This window comes from Pongo abelii, chromosome 8, assembly GCF_028885655.2.
Source record: "Pongo abelii isolate AG06213 chromosome 8, NHGRI_mPonAbe1-v2.0_pri, whole genome shotgun sequence".
Lineage (NCBI taxonomy): Eukaryota > Metazoa > Chordata > Mammalia > Primates > Hominidae > Pongo > Pongo abelii.
Genome location: NC_071993.2, coordinates 134,640,685 through 134,660,474, shown reverse-complemented (window position 1 = coordinate 134,660,474; position 19,790 = coordinate 134,640,685). Strand labels below are relative to the sequence as shown.

Sequence of the window (19,790 nt, the reverse complement as noted above, 5' to 3'; positions counted from 1 at the left end):
AGGAAACTGTTATTTACATGAGAAGTCTGCAGAAGGACACTCAAAATATGCAAAAGGGATTAATATATGAAATGCACTTGATATAATCTCACCCAATAAGTGATACTGTCCTGGAACAGAGATTTAAATAAAACCTTAAAACCTTTTATTATCCTGAAATAGGAATATATTTTCTTTCCCATGACCCAATAGCCAGAAACTGTAAAGGAGAAAAAAAGAAAGATATTTGCAAGGCAAACACAAACAATGCAAAATATAATTACAAATGTGACAAAAATGCTAATATCCAATTATATAAGGAAGTTTTAACACCAGTAAGAAAAGAAGCCCAACTGAAAAATGGACCAAATACATGAAAAAGCAATTTATAAAAGAATTCCAAGGGTGCGTGTGTGTGTGTACAAATATTTGTTCTGACTCATGATGAAAAAGTACATATTCAAGGCCAGACGCGCAGGGACTGCGGCGGAGGCGGCCGATCTGGGGCTGGGGGCCGCCGTCCCCGTGGAGCTGAGGCGGGAGCGACGCATGGTGTGCGTGGAGTACCCGGGCGTGGTGCGTGATGTGGCTAAGATGCTGCGGACTCTGGGCGGCGAGGAAGGCGTCTCCCGGATGTACGCGGACCCCACCAAGAGGCTGGAGCTGTACTTCCGGCCCAAGGACCCATACTGCCACCCAGTGTGCGCCAACCGCTTCAGTACCAGCAGCCTGCCGCCCCGCATCAGGAAGAGAACGAGGCGGCAGAAAGGGGTGCTGGGCACTGAGGCCCACTCTGAGGTCACATTTGACATGGAGATCCTTGGCATCATCTCCACCATTTACAAATTTCAGGGGATGTCTGACTTCCAATACTTGGCCGTGCATACAGAAGCAGGCGGCAAGCATACGTCAATGTATGACAAGGTGCTCATGCTCCGGCCCGAGAAGGAGGCCTTTTTCCACCAGGAGCTGCCGCTCTACATCCCCCCGCCCATATTCTCCCGGCTGGACGCCCCGGTGGACTACTTTTACCGACCAGAGACCCAGCACCGGGAAGGCTACAACAATCCCCCCATCTCAGGTGAGAATCTGATTGGCCTGAGCAGAGCCCAGCGCCCCCACAATGCCATCTTTGTCAACTTTGAGGATGAGGAGGTGCCCAAGCAGCCGCTGGAGGCTGCAGCCCAGACGTGGAGGAGAGTCTGCACTAACCCTGTGGACCGGAAGGTGGAGGAGGAGCTGAGAGAGCTGTTTGACATCCGTCCCATCTGGTCCCGGAACGCTGTCAAGGCCAACATCAGCGTCCACCCAGACAAGCTCAAGGTCTTGCTTCCCTTCATAGCCTATTACATGATAACAGGCCCCTGGCGCAGCCTATGGATTCAATTTGGGTATGACCCCCGAAAAAACCCAGATACCAAGATTTATCAAGTCCTCGATTTCCGAATCCGTTGTGGAATGAAACACAGTTACGCCCTCAGCGACTTGCCGGTCAAAGCAAAGCGCAGCACCCACAACTACAGCCTCCCCATCACCGTCAAGAAGACACCCAGCCAGTTTGCCACCATGCATGACCTGAAGCAGGGCCTGGGCCCATCGGGGACGAGTGGTTCTCAGAAACCAGCTTCCAGCAAGTACAAGCTCAAGGTCAGCCTTCAGACACTGAGGGACTCTGTCTACATCTTCCGGGAAGGGGCCTTGCCACCCTATCGGCAGATGTTCTACCAGTTATGCGACTTGAATGTGGAAGAGTTGCAGAAGATCATTCACCGCAATGACGGGGCAGAGAATTCCTGCACAGAACGGGATGGGTGGTGCCTCCCCAAGACCAGCGACGAGCTAAGGGACACCACGTCCCTCACGATCCGGCAGACCATCCGCTCCAAGAGGCCTGCTCTCTTTTCCAGCTCAGCCAAGGCTGACGGCAGGAAAGAGCAGCTGACCTACGAGTCTGGGGAAGATGAGGAGGAGGAGGAGGAGGAGGAAGAGGAGGAGGAGGACTTCAAGCCATCCGACGGCAGTGAAAACGAGATGGAGACAGAGATTCTGGACTACGTGTGACAGGGCCCAAGGCTGGGCCTCCCTGACCCGGCCAGACTGCTGTCTGGCCTAATGAGGGAGCCAAGGCTCCCCATTGCCACCCACAGTGCCCGGAATGGCCCTAGGAGGCCCTCTGAGGACAGCTGGAGTCCCAGCAAAGGGTGCAGCTGACCCTAGCACTGGCTGTGACGTGCTGCTTGGTGCTGCCTCTGGTCCTGAGGGGTTAGGGACATCCCCAAAGGGGATGAACCAGCCCAGCATCCAGCCAGTGAGTGGGCACCCAATGCCTCTCAGGATGAGACCAGTAAATGCCAGAGGTGGAGCTGGGCAGCTGCGGAGCCCCAGGCCACAGGCCAGTCTTGCTTGGCTCTCATGACTGTGGTGGTGGAGACAGCGTGGGGAGCCTGGCCCATGGTCTCTGGTGGCAAGAAGTGCCTTTAGCTCTGGATCCCAACCGTTTGGCACAGCTTTGGCCACAGCCAGGCCCCTCTGGAATTGTCCTTATTAAACCAGTTTCCTGAGGAAAAAAAAAAAAAAGAAAAAGTACATATTCAAACAAGAATGTGATATTGCTTTTTACTTAACATATTGGCAAAATTGAAAAGGATAGACAATGTTCAGTGTTCCTATAGTGATATGACTGTTCTGGGGGGTAAGTTACAGTAAGTGTTGAGATTGTAAATGTGTATAATTGTTGACCGGCTTTCCCACTTCTAGCATTCTATCATTATAAAACAAGAGGATAGATGTGTAGTAGTATACATTGTAGCAATCTTCCCATTAGCATAGTGCTGTGAATGATCTAAATGTCCATTAATAGAGGATAGCTTAATTAAGTGTGACATATCCATTCAATTGAATATCATACAGATGTTCAGCACAATGCTGTATTTCAGCATTCTTCAACCTGGGAAGATATCCATCAATATTTTGGATTTCAGAATGAGAATTTTATAATCACTTTTATGTATAAAAAAAGTATGTGTGTGTGCACGCACGCATAGTCCCACCCATATCACACAGGTATCTGAATGCATGAGGGTGGTTCTCTATGGGAAGAGAGATAGGGGTTACATTTTTACCTCTTTGTCCTTTCTTAGTGTAAATTTTCTAACTGTCCAACTTTTAAATTTACAGTGAGTCATTAATACAACTGCCTTTATTTAAGAAAAAGACTACTTAATTTTTATGAAAAAAAATTGTGACTTTCACTGGGGAGTTCCTGTGACGTTGGTCTTGCTGTGTGCCACTTTTACCATATTAGTGTTCCAGAAATAAAGAGCACCCAAATTAGGACAAACAGAGGCTATGCATTCAGAACTTCCATGGCAAGGGTCAGGCATCATCACTTGCATTTGGCAGAGACTTGAAGGCAAGCGAGGAGCTGGAAAGTTTCATAGTGAAAAAGGAATGGCTTCCAGTGTGATATGCTGGCAGGGTGTTGGTGTGAGGAAACTGGAGGTGGAGTCATGTGAAGTAAGATATCGTATGTGATTGGCTGGAGAACATATTTGGCTTTTTCTGCTGGTTCTGAGTTGGAAGTTGGGGGCGGTGGGTGGGAATTAGGAATGCTGGCAGTCATTGACCATGTCCTGGCTGTTCTGAGCCCGTTACTGCAGCGATTGGCTTCCTGAACTGGCTGCTGCAGCCTTGTGGGTGTGCATCGTTGTACATGGTCTGACCATTGCCCGTTTGTATATTCATCTCTCAATGCACTGCAATTAATTTACTTTATTGGCCACATCATTTCTAAAAAATATAGAATTCTCCCCTTGGGACTCAGCCATACCAGCATCTATATTAGCTTAGCAATATACTCAGAATAATATCTAATCTGTATTTCCATTATCAGCAAGTATTATCTGCCTCTATTCTTTACTGATTTAGTTTATAAGTATGAGTTATATAGCCAACTTTCGATTCAGCATTAAACTGGAATGTTCAAAACACCCCTGCTGTGGCTGGCTGCCATTTATGGAGCACTCACATGGGATCAAGCACTGGGTTGAGGGCATAGCGTGTACTATTTCTCTTATCTCTCACTACAGCCCCACTGGGATGTCACTGAGTTCCATTTTACAGACGAGGAAATTGAGGCTTGGAGAGGTCCATGAACATGGCCACAGTCATGGACCTTGTTAAGTGGAACGCCATTTGAGCTTGGGTATGTCTGACTGTAAAGCCGGTGCTTATAAATCCCAGGAAATGTGAGACCGTGTAAAATGATTTGACCACACATCCGGCATCCGACCTGGGTTACCAAATCCCAGAGAAGCCTGGGAGAGAATGCAATGCACCAGCTCTGAGCTGCAGATCTTTCTTCTTAAAGACCATAAAGGAATCTTAACCCATAATTCTTTTATATACCTGGAGAGTTTCCATCATGGTTGCAGGAAGCAGGATTCTAGCTAGTGTCATCCTTTGGCAGTGACTGTAATTCACTTTGATAATTACTAACCTGCTTGCCCGAGGATGCACGGAGTCCCATCGTGGACGGGGGAACAAGAGTTACAAACCCCCCGCAGGCCGTCTTCTCCAGTAAAACTTTTAGTGCATTTACTGTTGTAGATGGCAAGACACCACAGATCCATTCCTTACAGAAGAGTTACCTTGCGACGTTATATCAGTGTTTACCAAGTGCGCGGGCAGCTTCTTTATAATTTCATAATTTTCTATTTGAACTGGATCCAGTCATTTTCTAATTGCTCCTTTGTTCTTTCCCATGGGAATGTATTTCACCATGTGAAATATACCTTGAAAATTTCTAATACATCTTCGTTTCCCCTCACTGGGTCCTTTTTGCCATTTCTATTTACTTACTCTCCACCCTGTCTCTCCTGTAATCAAATGCAGCCAGCTTTTCTTCACCAGCCTGTGCCATTCAAAAATGTTGGGACACTCAAGTAAGATAAAGGCTTCAGACACTGGGCTGGGGACATGTTCATATACTGGAGTCAGACTGCCTGGGTTCTCAACTTGGCTTTACTGCTCACAAGCTACATGACCTTGGGCAGAGAACTTAACCTCTTTGCACCTAATGGCTTATCTGTGAAATGGGGCTAACAAGAGTATCTACCTAACAGGCATTTTGTTGTATTTTTAGAGTTGTTATGGAAATTGAATGAAACCTTATGTAAACTCTTCAGCCAGTGACTGGCACATAGTAGGACTCTAATAACTCAATTATTTATATGTGTTTAGGCCCTAAAAGAATCTAAGTCTGAGCCTCAAGGTTGTTGCACAGCACGCAGAGACACAGGCAAGCCCTATGAAGGAGAAGCTTGCTTACATGTATGATATGGTTTGGCCGTGTCCCCACCCAAATCTCATCTTGAATTGTAGTTCCCATAATCCCCATGTGTTGTGGGAGGGACCTGGTGGAGATAATTGAATCATGGGGACGGTTTTTCCCATCCTGTTCTCGTGATAGTAAGTTAGTTCTCACGAGATTTGACGGTTTTATAAGGGTCTTCCCCTTTCATTGTGCATTCATTCTCCTTCCTGCCGCCCTGTGAAGAGGGACGTGTTTGCTTCCCCTTCTGCCATAATTGTAAGTTTCCTAAGGCCTCCCCAGCCATGCTGAACTGTGAGTCAATTAACCCTCTTACCTTTATGAATTACCCAGACTCAGGTATGTCTTTATTAGCAGTGTAATAATGGACTAATATAATGCATATACTTGTGGTTTAACACCTCATGGCTTCTTTTTTGCAGTTCTTGCTCACATACTAGTCAAATTTGGTATGGATCTCACTTCTTAGGGCTCTGTTCCCGCCTGGGATGGTCCTCTCCCATAGCTAAGGTGGCCACTCATAATGTCAGCGCTGGACAGACTCCACAGTGCCCCTCATGGTCCGTATGTCCCTGTGCTCATTCTCTTGTATAAGCCCCTCCCCTTGAGTATAGGCAGGACTAGTGACTTGATTTTAGCCATTAGAATACAGCAAAGGTGATGAGATGTCACATTCATGATGATGTTACCTAAGGTTGCAGCACCCCTTTTGCTAGAAGATTCTCTCCCATGATGGTATTGATGAAGCTGGCAGCCACGGTGGGTACCTATGTGGCAAAGAACTGATGGCAGCCTCTAGGAATCAAGGTGGCCTTCTGCCAACAGCTAGCAAAAAAACTGAGGCCCTCAGGCTTTAAGCCACAGAGAAATGAGTTCTGCCAACAATCATATGAGCTTGGAAGCAAATTTTCCCCCCAACTGAGCCTTGAGATTATACTGTGGGTAGTTCGACATCACAGATCACAGGGCACCAGCTTTGAAGCCAGGCAGACCTGCCACTTACCAGATATGTGACCACAAGAAAAGCACTGCATCTGTCCAAGCTTTGGTTTCCTTGTCTGCACACAGGACTAAGAACATCCTAGTGCCCCTCACATGGCTGTGGAGGGGCAAATGAGACACTATATGGAAAGCACTTGGCAGAAACTTCAGACCTGTCAAGTGGAGGCTAGGTGAACATTGAAGAGCAGCCTGTTTGTACCCACATGTTGGGTCTCACTTATCTCCTTGGGTTAGATTCCTAGGCAAAGTTTCTCCATAGAGGGCATTAGCTGGATTTAAAACTTGATAGGCAGATGTCAGCCAGGTAGATGCCAGCCAGAGGCTCAGACACACTCTAAACAATGCACAGTGCAAGGTGGAACTCACAGGCACAAGGCCTAGCAGATGGAACGATCCTGCAGGACCCGGTCTTGGTCTTTGTTATTCTAGAGAGGGATGTTTGTGCTGCATGGGCTGCATCTGTGGCTCCACCATGGTTTGCGCTCCAGGAGTGGCATCTTGCCTTTCATCTCCCTTTGTGTAAGGCAAGCATGAGAATGACCTTGCAAGCTGGTGACAAACACTGAGCTGGTGGGGTCAGCTGCTCAGAAAAGCTGCACACTTGGCTTGGGGGAAGGTGGCACTGGGGGAAGCTGACAGTGTGCACAGCCCACATGAAGAGGAGAAGCACAGGTGAGAGTCCATCCCAGACAGCCCTGAGAGAGCCATCACGGTCAACCAAAAGACCATCTTTACCCCATAAAGCAGAAGTCAATCCAAAATCTTCCACCAACAGAGAAGCCTGCCTATGTCCTCACCACGTGAGTGTGTCTGAATATTAACAACGAGAAGTTCAGGAGGGAAAGAGTGGAGAGGAGGCTCCTGGATGCTCACTGTTATTTTCTGATGGGACCAAAGGAGAGATGAGAATATTGAGTGTAGGAACAGGCCTTTGATATCAAATTGCCATATTCTCAGCCTTACTGCATGTGGGAGATGAAATCTAATTGGTTTCAGATTTCCCTTCCCTAAAATGTTGATCTCTTACTGCAAGTACTCAAAGATGAGTGGGAATGAATGTTTGGAGTAGAAATTTTATAGCAGACCTCTTTGTTTGTTTTTTAAGGACTTAGCATTAGAAATAAATAGCCAACAGAAAAAAATGAGAGGAGCCCCTAAAAAGTCAGGTGCAAGAGTAGAAATCTTAATTATTTTATTTTTTTGCATGAGCTTTAACCCACAGACTTTCCACACATACTCATGTGTATTAGTCAGGGTTCTCTAGATGGACAGAACATATATATATATATATGTTCATATATGTTTATGTTCATATATATGTTCATATATGTTTATGTTCATATATATGTTCATATATATGTATGTTCATATATGTATATGTTCTGTCCCTCTAGAGAACCCTGAGTAATACACATGAGTATATTCCATATATATATATATATGGATAAGGATATATATATAAATTCCATATATTTTATATATATATATATGGAACTTATTAAGTATTAACTCACACAATAACAAGGTCCCACAACAGGCTGTCTGCAAGGTAAGGAACAAAGAGACCCAGTCCAAGTTCCAAAACTGAAGAGTCTGATGTTCAAGGGCAGGAAGCATCCAGCACAGGCGAAAGATGTAGGCTGGGAGGCCAGGCCAGTCTCTCGTTCACATTTTTCTCCCTGTTTTATATTCTAGTCGCGCTGGCATCTGACTAGATGGTGCCCACCCAGGTTAAGGGTGGGTCTGCCTTTCCCAGCCCACTGACTAAAATGTTAATCTCCTTTGGCAACACCCTCACAGACAAAACCAGGGTCAATACTTTGTATCCTTCAATCCAATCAAGTTGACACTCAGTATTATCCATCACAACATGCATCCCTCCAAAAAATAATGGGGGATATTTCTATGATAATCTCAGTAGGTATTTGTGAGAACAAAACGTTCCTCATTCGCACATGAAAAATAATCCAGGGGCATGGCATTCTAGCCTCAAGACCATTTTCAGAAGATGGGCCAGGAATCTGCTCTACTGTCCCAAATCCCCTCAGCACCTTGGAGAGCAGCCACGTTCCTGTCTCAGGGTCCTGACCCAATCCAGGGCTTCACGTGGCCGCTTAATTACTTCTCAGGGCAGAATCGCAAAGCAGGCAAGGAAGGAGAGAATCTGTGTTGCTGGATGTCATTCACACCACGAATTACTCCTACTTTTATTGAAACCTGCTAGGTGTATATTTTCGTTTTCACTCTTAGGAATTTATGAAAACCAAAAATACATTTGATGATGTCATTTATTTGCTTAAAAACCCTCCAGCGGTTTCCTCTGTCACTCAGAGGAAAAACAAAAGTCCTGCAAGGCCACACAGAAGCCCTCCTACCTGTAAGGTGCCATCTCTCTCCACCCTCACCCTGCTCACTCTAAGCCAGGAAACTGGGATTCTCACAATTCTCAGCGATCCCTTACTTGACCGCTGAATCAGAAATCGCATCCCCATCTCCACCTCACAATACTCCAGCTCCCCCTTCCTTGCTGTTTCTCCTTATCACCATCTGAAATACTGTGTACACCTACACATATATATACACACATACATAGGATTACATATTAAATATATATTCTTGTTTTCTCTAACTCTATCACCCCATCCCACCCCAATAATTGGGCTCTATTTTCTTCATTGCTGCATTCCCGGTGCCAAGAACACAAAAGGTGCTCAATAAATATTTGTCAAACAAATAAATTAATTAATAAATGAACAATCTTCAAATGTAAGTAATACTGGCCCCATTTTAAGGGTGATTAAGCTTGGGCTCAAAGGATTCTAGAAGCTAGAGCAAGGTGGCACCACTGAGTGAAAAAGGACCCCAGGATTCAAGTACAGTTCATGTGGCCCGGTGCCTTTGGTATCTGGCCTCCTAAGCTTCCCTTTGCACTCCCCTCCTCCACACCAGCATTCTCACTCTCCAGGTATCCGTGGCCCTCATGAGTTCTTTTCTTTCCCTTCCAGTAAAATCTCTCCAGATAGAACATGAAGATCAATCACATTCAGGTAGAGTTGGCCAAAATTGACTAAAAGATTATTCATCCCTTGGGAGGCTTGCAGTCCAAGGGCTTCCAAAGCTTTGCCTGATGCATCCAAATCTAAAGGTGAAATTCAGGCCCCCAGCAGCACCCCTGGTGTTGGAGGGTAGAGGGTCACCAGGGCCCTCTCTTATCACTGCCCCCGTCACCCCAAGCCACTCTCCTACTTGCCAATGCTGCCTTGAGAGCAGGCCTTGCTTTTAAACACTTTATTCCTAAAACTTTAGTAAGAGGCGCAATTTTTCTTCAGAAAGAAAATACTCCTTCCTACCAGCTTTTCATCTGCTATGATTTTTGGAGTGCAAATAGTTTTTCATAGGCCTTTTTCCCCCTGAGGTTAAAATGATATTTTAGATCTAGAAGTGGGAAGTGAATTTTTCCAATTATGTTTTTGGTGTTTTATTATTCCAGCCAATCCATACAAATGCAAATAATAGAAAATTAGGAAGATTCTCCTGAAATAGCAATCTTTTCTGTATACAAGATGCCCCATTGACACCACACTTACTATGAGCTTATTAATGAAGTAACTCGTTTTCTACTCCGCAGCAGTAAATAACGCCTATCAGCCTATCTAATTAGCTTCCCTGCCAATAACGTTAGGCAGATAAGAAATACCAATTTCCCTGACAAGCTTCTGTCAGATTTTGCACATTTTATTGGAAGCATTTTGCATGTTACCCTTGAAACCTCATGGTGCTGCAGAGCCCTTTGCCGCATTTGCAGATGCTCCAAGAGAACTCCAGTTTCAGGGCCGAGGGTAAGGAGAGTGGTGCTGCCACTGGCTGATGGCTTAGATTTTTAAAGCCACCTCATAGGAACAAAGGCAGAGGCCATAGCGGCAGAAAACAAAGGGACACAGGATTGCCTGAGTACTTCACTGCATCTGTGTCCACATACGTATGGAGAAGTGGGAAACAGAATGATTGTTTGGGGTTAAAAAAGAATTAAAGGTACATCCACTTCAAAGGGTTTTGCTTGTTTCTGATTTCAGATATTTCTTTAAAATCTCAATGACTTCAGCCACTTGTGTGGCCACCAAGCAGGAAGTAACTGGATGTCATTAATGGATAAGAGAAATGCCTTCAGATCCTACACCAACACCTGGAGCACTGCTGGGCTGATCTCTCATTTCAACACCTGCACAGAAGTCTCCCACCTGCCCCACTCCACACACCCTGGGAACAGAGGCAGGGGCCACGGTGCCACTGAAGGGATGGCAGTGGGTTGGTATGACCTCTTATGTGGCTGCTGGTGGGGGAAGATGCCAGGGCCACCGCTAATGTGACCATGACCAAGAAAGGACCAGGCCCATGAGCAGACAAGGGAGCAGCAAAGGAGCAGGTGGAGGACGCCCATCCTGAGCTAGCTCGTCCTCTCCCAGTGATGCCTGCGCCCTGCATCCCCACCTGCTTGTCCTCGCAGATGCCCAAAGGCCACGTTTGCATCAAGACTCAAGGCCATGCCTTTGAATCTAGAAAATCAGCCCATAGCTGCCCCTTCTGGTGTGTGTTCCTATGCATGTGTGTGTCTTTAGGGGAACACTGATGTGAAGGAGGTGACCTTAGAAAGAAAATATGAATTTGTTAAAGCAGACTGTCTAAAAATTATTGAAGGGTATATCTGGCTTTCCTATACACGGAATATCTGCTGAAAGAAGGACCAGACCGGAAGGCCACGTGTGTCCTTTTGGATCCAGGGAACAGTGAGGGTGCAGTGGGTGATGCAGCAGAATGAGCAATGTCCTCCTCTTCTTGCTCTCTCATACCCCTTCTTAGGGGTCTGCCCTGCCACAGCCCATGCTACAGTCACACACACATGACCCTGTCTGCATCTCTGGCTTCTGCAGAGAGAACCAGGAGTGGATCCCTGACCCCAAAGGGAAATCAAAGATGCTGGCCCAGGGGAGGTGCTGGGCCTGATGTTGTGAGGCCCTATAGAGCAACACAAAGCCCCAGGTGGATGGAAGTTATGGGAGAGCAGAAACAAAGGTCTTACAGACCATCCAGTTTGCAGGGAATAAAACGCAGCTAGAAGGGCACAAGGGACCCTGGAGGGCAGGGATGCTGCCTGATGTCTTCTACTTCTACCAAGCTCCTCTGTGCTTCCCAAAATGTGTTTCCCCGAAGTTCCCTGATCCTTAAAATAAATGCTCCTTCCCATAACTTGCATTTGCATGATCTATGTTACTTCATCCCCCAATACTTAGGATGAATCTGTGTAACAGGAGTAGAATAAGCATACACCACAACCATGAAACCACTTGTTTTCGTAGAAGTCAGCAACAAATCACAGAAAACCTTTAGGGGCCTCTGTTTCTTTCAGTGGGCACTTGGCACATCACCAACAATATGGCATGTGTAAAGACTGCTTTGTGTAGAAACCGATTTGTTTGTGTGAACCTAGCTGGTTACCTTGAGACCAGCTCACCACGAGTACTGTTTTCTGAAGACTGTATTTCTATCTGAAGCTGATGACTAAGGACAGGTCATCCTAAGGCTTCCGCTGCCCCTAGTCTAGGAGCTGTGTGTGGCTTACCGCGAACACACTTAGTGTGCTGCAGAATCCAATATGCGTGAACAGATTTATTAACGTTATGCATTTGAAATAACACGTCAACCAATGTCGCATTATCCTTTTAAAAAAGCAGTGTCAGGAGTTTCAATGCAAAGAGTGGGGAGTCTTTCCTGGAAGGACAGGGGAAAGGAGAGGGCATTAATCAGCATAGTTTGGGGAACAGGTTTCCAAATGGCTGCCCTGACAACATAGGGCACTGTCAGTCTCTCTGTTGTTGTTGTTACTGGCAGCATTTCTGTGCTTAAAGATTTTAAAAGGCAACAAATTCCCAAGACAAGACAACAAAACAACACCCTATAGCTAAGTGTATTTGGAATAGGAAAAGGGAGACAAGAATTACATCTAGAGTGCTCCAGGGATGTTTGTTCTTGGTATCAATTAATTAATTGATTGATACAGCTGTACTATTCACCTTAATTTTGGTGAACTTCACAAGCCCCTTAGAAACAGAAATAGCACATCCCCCCACCCCAAGAATTGCGCCTGTTAAGTCATTTGGGAAAACAGTATTAAAAAGAAAACAAATATCACAGTATTCGTGTTATGATATTATAGGCATGAAAAAATATCATACTATCGTGATGACTGTCAACATGCTCATGTATTCTGGCCAAGTCAAAACCAAAGCAAAAGTGTCCATCCCATTCAGGAAAAAGTTACTAGTGGACCACATAAATTGTTTTTTCTCTCAGAAGTGGAAGTTTGAGACAGGTTTGAGACATGTTTACATCTTTTTTTCTTTTTTTACTCAATTTGCTCTGTACCAGTTGGGAGAGGAAAGATATTTGAGAATCGAGAGGAAAGATATTTGAGAATCGAGAGCATGCCAACACTCAATGATAAAGAGACAATGGACTTTGAGCACGTCAGTCACACTCTACAGTTAGATTAATTCCCTGAGTCCTTTGCACACTTAGTCATGATTTTGCTCTTCGAAAGGAAGTTTTTTTCATCCCTGTGCCAACTCCATTGCGAAAGGACCTTTTCACAAACATCTTCTCCAAAATTGGCTTTAGAAAAGCTAGTTCTTTGCTCCTGTCCAATCTGGTTGGGCAGCTGTTCAGCAGAATGAGAAAGTAATCAGATTTTCCAGACACCTGGCAATTCAGATGGGTGAGGAGAAAGAGAATACAGCCTTAGGGTTAAAAGAGTATTTCAACAGTAACAATTTTCAAAATCTTATGGCGATAAATCCAATATATCAATCATCTTAAAGGCAGAAGTTTTGCTAAAACACAGTATCTACTTTATCTGGATACAAAATATTATTTGGGGTGATCTACCCACTTGTCCAATTTTTACACTACTTATATACTTGCTGCTATTCCGTATTTACATCATGCACTACACATAAGTTATCTTGTTGCTGTTATTTTAAAAAGAACATTTCAAGCAGCACTAATTAGCCCTGGGAATTGTTTTTGAAATTCATTTAGAAAAACAATCCATGAGGATCAGACTCTAGGTGTCAATCAGAACCACTTTTCTCCTGGGGCCTGTCCTGGGCCATTTGCCAAGTTTCCCCATAAGGATGTCTTGCTACTTGAACAATGGCATCTTCAACTTCTGACTTTAGTTCAGGTCCTCATCACTGGCTCGAGGCCTGGATAGTGTAGGAGAGTGTGTGGCGCTTAGTAGTGGAAGAAATAGATCTGCAATAGAGTTCAAACTGGCCTTCAGGAACCTGAAGTTCAACCCCATATTTTGAGGATAAAAAAACTAAGTACAAGACCAAAGGCGCATGCCCCATGTCACGGGGCTGGAGATTCCAAGAGGCAGCTCTGACCCAGGGCTTGGGTACGAATCTTCAACACTTGTCATGTTTTCCCTCTTGCACGGTTTCAGAAGAATTATAACACACTGATAAGATGCTAATACAAATTTCACCAATAATGCAAAGCACAGATTTATCCATGATCTCTGTGCTGCTTACATTATGGGCATCATCTTATCCTACTCCTGAACAAAGCTCTGTGAAGTAGATACTATTGTTTTCAAGGCTTCTGACTCCAAGTTTAGGTTTCTCAACTATACTAGAACTACAAGAGGAAAAGGAAACTGAGTGCTTTTATTATCAATAAAGAGACATACTACAAGGTAAAACTCATACTTTTTTTTCTATCTTGGTGCAGGAAAACAAGTGTGGTCTCAGGTTGCTGTATTTGGAAGTTGAAACGGGGCCAGAGTGCATAAAGCGTTCCCTGTAATTCTTCACCCAATAGTGGGTGGTTTACTGAAGATTCAGTGCATCCCAGACAAATCATTCCCGCTGGCCTCTGGGGCGGGGGGGAAAGAAAACATTGGGCTTTTTTCCCCCTTTTTCATCTCAGAGAGTTTGGTCAGAGAGTTTCAGAAATATTGGTCATGAGAAAACCAATCAAACACTCTTAGTCGGACATCCACTATGTGTTTTTCCGTGTGCTAACAGAGGAAATCTAAACATGATAGAGAGAATGCCTTCTATTTAAAATCCCCAGCAGGGAGGGGCCTCTGAGTCATTGCAGGAAGGGAAGCAAGCCAGTTCTTTCCAGAAATACTCATGATGCCACCTTTATACTGCAAAAGGAATGTATCAGTTCTGGTTATGAGATTCCTGAAACATCCCTAAAAGGATACTGATGCACTTTGCTGATCGTTGAAGGCAGCCCCTGCCAGGGCAGACTCATTAACATAATAAGATTGTATATTTGCCTGGTTAATGGACTCAGTGAAGTTCGCAACAAATATTATAAAAGCCTATGTGTCATCTGCCTGCATAATCATTCACCCTAAGCAATCAAATTGGCATGAATAGCATCCACACTCTTCCTACAGAACTAGGTAATAACAAGAACAAAACTGTCACGTGCAAAAATAGAAATAAGGAAAATGCAGTGGAAGGAGAAACATTTCATTTATGGACAAGGAAGTCTCATAAGTATTTTAGGACAAAGAACATTCTTAATTTCTTTTTAAAAAGCTACAGAGAAGAGCCTGTTATTCAACAGAAATGTCATGAGTAAACCTTTGGGAAAAGAACAGAAAGTAATTAGGAAGACACTTGAGAAAATATACCAGTATATGGATTGTGACTCATCAGCTTGATCAATGTGGTGTCTTATAGAATTGATGACTAAATTAGTGTTGAATGCTCATAGGAGTAAAACCAAAAAAAAGAAGCTATATTAAATAAACAAGAAATAGAAAAATGACAGATGCACAGATTAGTGAAAAAGCCAATAATAGAAATAACTAGATCATTATGTTCGGACATACATTTATCATTTAGGATTTATGCGACATCCCTTTATCCTAAAAGTAGTTTCATAAATCACATTGATTTCAGTAATTATAATGTGACAGATTACGTTTTAGTGAAAAAAAGTTAAAGTTCAAAATGCCGTCAATGACAAAAGATATTTTAAAATTATAAACAAAATATTGACATAAAGGCAACTGAAATATTATGTAGAAATAGTATTAAATATTCCAAAGAAAGATATTTATTTTCTGAATATCTTGAACAGTTCAGTGAACATAGGAGTTCAATCAATATTCTCTAATAAATATATGAATTAATATTTTACGTGATATTTCATTTAGATCTAATGTTTTATCTATATTCTGCATCTGAAAAAATTAAACTGTTTTTGAAAAATGACCACTTTATTTTTTTTTTCTTTTATTTATTTATTTATTTATTTATTATTATACTTTAGGTTTTAGGGTACATGGGATCAAATTTGAATTAAGAGACTGTTAAAAATTGAAATGTACAATTACCAATTAGAAAATATCCAATAGGTGGTAGATGTTTCCTGAGAGCCTTAAAAAGTTAACAGACTAGAAATCAATACAAACTAAGTCTTTTTTGATCAAAGAACCAAAAGCTTCCCTCTGTAAAGTACCTGTACATATTGCAAACAGAAGAGCCAGTGGAAGAATCTAAGTTAAATTTTGGGACCACTTTATCTTTAATATTGTTTCCATGGTTAAGTGTTCACTTTGATTATGAATGAATGCATGTGGAATAAATAAATTGCCACTGGCAAAAAAAATTATTTTAGATTGAAATGAATATTTCCCTTTGCAGGAGCCAACCCTAAATAATTCAAAACAAATTTGAATATAGTCCAGTATTACTTGTCACACAAATATTTTCTTTTACTAATGTCATCAATCTGCTGACTTTTTCCCATTGAGAACTCTAATAACAAAGGAAATTACTTTTCTGTCACATATTCCTTGAAAGTATTTGGAATTTACATACTTTACCATTCTAGTCATCTATTTAAGTATCTAAAATGGAGGCAAATCCTTACCTTAGAAGACGGAACTGGATAACACCAAAACATATGCATTGTGGACAGCGACAGAACTAGGATGAGATTGAGTTTTAATGAGCTGCAAAGTAGAAAAAAAGCACAATCAAGATTTAGTCTCATGTAGGCAAGAATAAGTAAAACAGCATATAAAAATTCAACATTTTTCTTTGCAGAAAAACATAGCCTTTTACCTAATCATTTTCGACTTCCCAAAATCTGTGAAGATAGGTGGTTTTATTGCCAAATTTCTCACACTTGCTGTCAGACCCTCATTGGGTGGCCCTTTTATATCAGAAAAGTTCGGGAGTGAAAATGTCATCTCATCCCTCGTATATGACTAATTGTTCTGGCTGTGGCCTTTTCTTCTTGATAAGTAAGAAAAGGACATAACATGTAGGCATTGTCATTGAGCTGCCAATGATCGACTTCATTTAAAGTTTGCCATTAAGAATGTCCTTCAAAACCATTGTCTTCGAGACTGCATCATTGTGGCATGGGTGGCCAGAGGTCTCAAAAGGAAACAAAAGGTTTTTTTAGCTTAGAATTTAAACTTTTAAGAAGGATGACATTCTTTCCTTGAATGTCCCAGACATTATGTTTCAGAGACTAACACAAAAGAAATACTTACAGGAATAAAGAACATCTACCCGGCTGGGCGCGGTGGTTCACACCTGTAATCCTAGCACTTTGGGAGGCCAAGGTGGGTGGATCACCTGAGGTCAGGAGTTCGAGACCAGCCTGGCCAAAATGGTGAAACCCTATCTCCACTAAACATACAAAAATTACCCAGGCGTGGTAGTGCACACCTGTAATCCAGCTACTTGGGAGGCTGAGGAAGGAGGCAGGAGAATCACCTGAACTCGGGAGGCAGAGGTGGCAGTGAGCCAAGATTGCGCCACTGCACTCCAGCCTAGGTGACAGAGCCAGACTCTGACTCAAAACAAAACAAAACAAAAAAACAAAAAAGAGACACATTTACCCAAACAACTCATGCAGATTATTTACATTTTCTACCTTAGATTTCTTTCCTTTAGGACTTCAGCAGTTAAAGCAGGAAAATAAATGTCACACGTTTTCCACTAGCCATCCAAATAAAGGAAGGACACTGTGTATCCCCTGTCCATGCCATGTTCTCCCAAAGTCCCACGGGTTCCCAAAGTCCCAGGCCCACAGTTCTGGGACAGCCTGCTTTCATGGCTTCCTTTTTCTCCCCAGGGTGTGGGATTTCTCCAGGAAGCCTTTGCTGTCCTTGCACTTCAATGGGCATCTGCATTAATAAATGGATTCAGGAGCGCTAAGTGTGAACAGATGTTGCTGAGGCTTACAATGGAGAAAAACACCAAGGGAGGTGCTTTCTGCTTGGATAACTAGTGTTTCTGAGATGATGCCAACAGTTTTTGAATACAAAGCAACCAAGGATAATCCGTGCCTCCTCGAGATCAGCACCTTTTGGAGGACAAAGCTGCCCTGTGTCTGGGACACTTGCTGCCAATTTGTTGGCACTGCATTTCTTTCTTTGGGGAACTACCATTTGCAGGATTTTTATGTAGCTGTCAATCATATAGTCACAGTTTGCCTATCACAAGGAAAAGCAGATGACCAGGACTCTCAAGGGAACCAAGCTCACAGGATTAGAGCCAAGTTGAGGGGCTGAGGAAGTGATGCAAACGTCTTTGATCAGTGTTCTTATGGGACATCGTGAGGATATTAGGAGACAAAGGGCCTAAGAACACCAAGGGACTGAACACACATATTTACTTTTGGTAGTTTCAGCTAAAACACACACACACACACACACACACACACACACGTACACACGCACACAGGAACCCAAAAAGAATGCAGAAGGATTTTATTAAGTGATAAACAATTGATCAAGTAGATCTGAGAAAGGTGCTTACTGAAATACCCCCAACAGACTCAAGTTATTTTTGCATGTAGTGAAGATGGTACCAAAATGGAGGGTTAAGTGGAAATTTGTTTAAGAATCAACTCGATCAATAGCACATCCCCTCCCAACTGCCCATTGCCAGACACTGTCTACTTTCTAGAATTGGCAGATGACAGGTTTATTATTTTTATTTTTTATTTTTGAGACAGGGTCTCCCTCTGCTGCCCAGGCTGAAGTGCAGTGGCACGATGATGGCCCACTGCAGCCTTAACCTCCTGGGTTCAAGTGATTTTCCTGCCTCAGCCTCCAAGTAGCTAGGACCACAGACATGCACCACCATACTCAGCTAATTTTTTAATTTTTTTGTAGAGACAGAGTCTCACTGTGTTGTCCAGGCTGGTCTCGAACCCAAACTCCTGGACTCAAGCAACGATCCTCCTGCGTTGGCCTGCCAAAGCGTTGGGGTTACAGGTGTGAGCCACTGCATCTGGTCAGAGAGGTTTATTCTAAGGAGAAGGTAAAAAGAAGGAATCAGGTATAGTGAAATGAAAGAGTATCTTTCTAAAAACAAAGATTGAATAAGGATAATACTCAATGCTGAGACCCATGGATCTCTTCCTTGACACAACTCTCAGCACACTGCCAGACAGGTCTTAAACCTCAAGACAAGTCCATAGAAGATCCTCCTATGAGAAGCCCAAGAGGAAAAACCTAGAGATACAGATGTTAGGATTTCTAATAAAAACATCTCAGCCAACTGCAGTACACAGAAGTCCACAGCTGATGATTCCCAATAACACACAAAATCCTGCCATGGACTTTTTAGTGTCCACTTTTAAACAGACAACCCAGAAACACACTAAAATGAATGAAGGATATTTATGAAGTCATAATCTAACAAAAACAAAGAAGATAAGAACTCTATAGCCATAGTAATTTATCACGAAAAATGGAGACCAAAACATGCAGAAAAAAATAACTCAAAGGAAATAAGAGAAAACACAGGAGAAGAAAACCTTAAAAAGAAACACCTTAATATTCTTCATGAAAAGGGAAGATACTGAGATATTGTATCTACAAATAAGAAAAGAAAGCTATAAAAGAGAAACATCGAGGACTCAGAAAAAGCTCATGAAAAATTAAAATGATTTTAAAAAACTTAGAAGAATTAAAAGATAAGGTTAAATAAATCTCCCAGATATCAGAGAAAAAAGACAAATGAGAGAAAATTAAGATAATAAAAAAAATAAGAATAGTTTAACAGGTCCAACACAGAAACAAAAGAATTCTACAAACAAGAATAGAAAAATGAGGGAGGAAGGAATTATCAATTAAAAAAATCAATATCATGTCCCATAATACAAGGCTGTGACTTTCCAGATGGAAAGGACTAATCAAGTTTCCAGCACAATGAATAACATTCAACCCAAACCAAGGTACATCTCATAAAATTTCAGCAATTGGATCCTACCAGCTTCCAGATGACCTACAAAGTCTCAGAAGCCAGAAATACTTTGGACTTCTTAAAAATAACCATGGGAGCTTAGAAGACAATGGGAAAATGTCTTCAAAACCCTGGAGAAAAAAATAATATTTTTAATCTAGAATTTCTTCCCAACGATTCAA

At 42.9% G+C, this 19,790-nt stretch overlaps 1 protein-coding gene and 1 pseudogene across 1 annotated transcript; one reads left to right on the top strand and one right to left on the bottom strand.

Annotated features, from left to right (window-relative positions):
* The first annotated feature begins 562 nt into the window (after positions 1-562).
* Positions 563-2,175, top strand: LOC100431293 (general transcription factor 3C polypeptide 5-like; annotated as a pseudogene).
* Positions 2,176-11,964: 9,789 nt separating this feature from the next.
* Positions 11,965-16,530, bottom strand: NPS (neuropeptide S). Its single transcript, XM_002821274.3, has 3 exons — positions 16,465-16,530; positions 16,271-16,352; positions 11,965-13,066 (listed from the first exon to the last, which is right to left on the bottom strand). Exons 1-3 carry the CDS (start codon positions 16,470-16,472, stop codon positions 12,887-12,889), a joined length of 270 nt encoding a protein of 89 aa, XP_002821320.1. The 5' UTR covers positions 16,473-16,530; the 3' UTR covers positions 11,965-12,886.
* Positions 16,531-19,790: the final 3,260 nt, after the last annotated feature.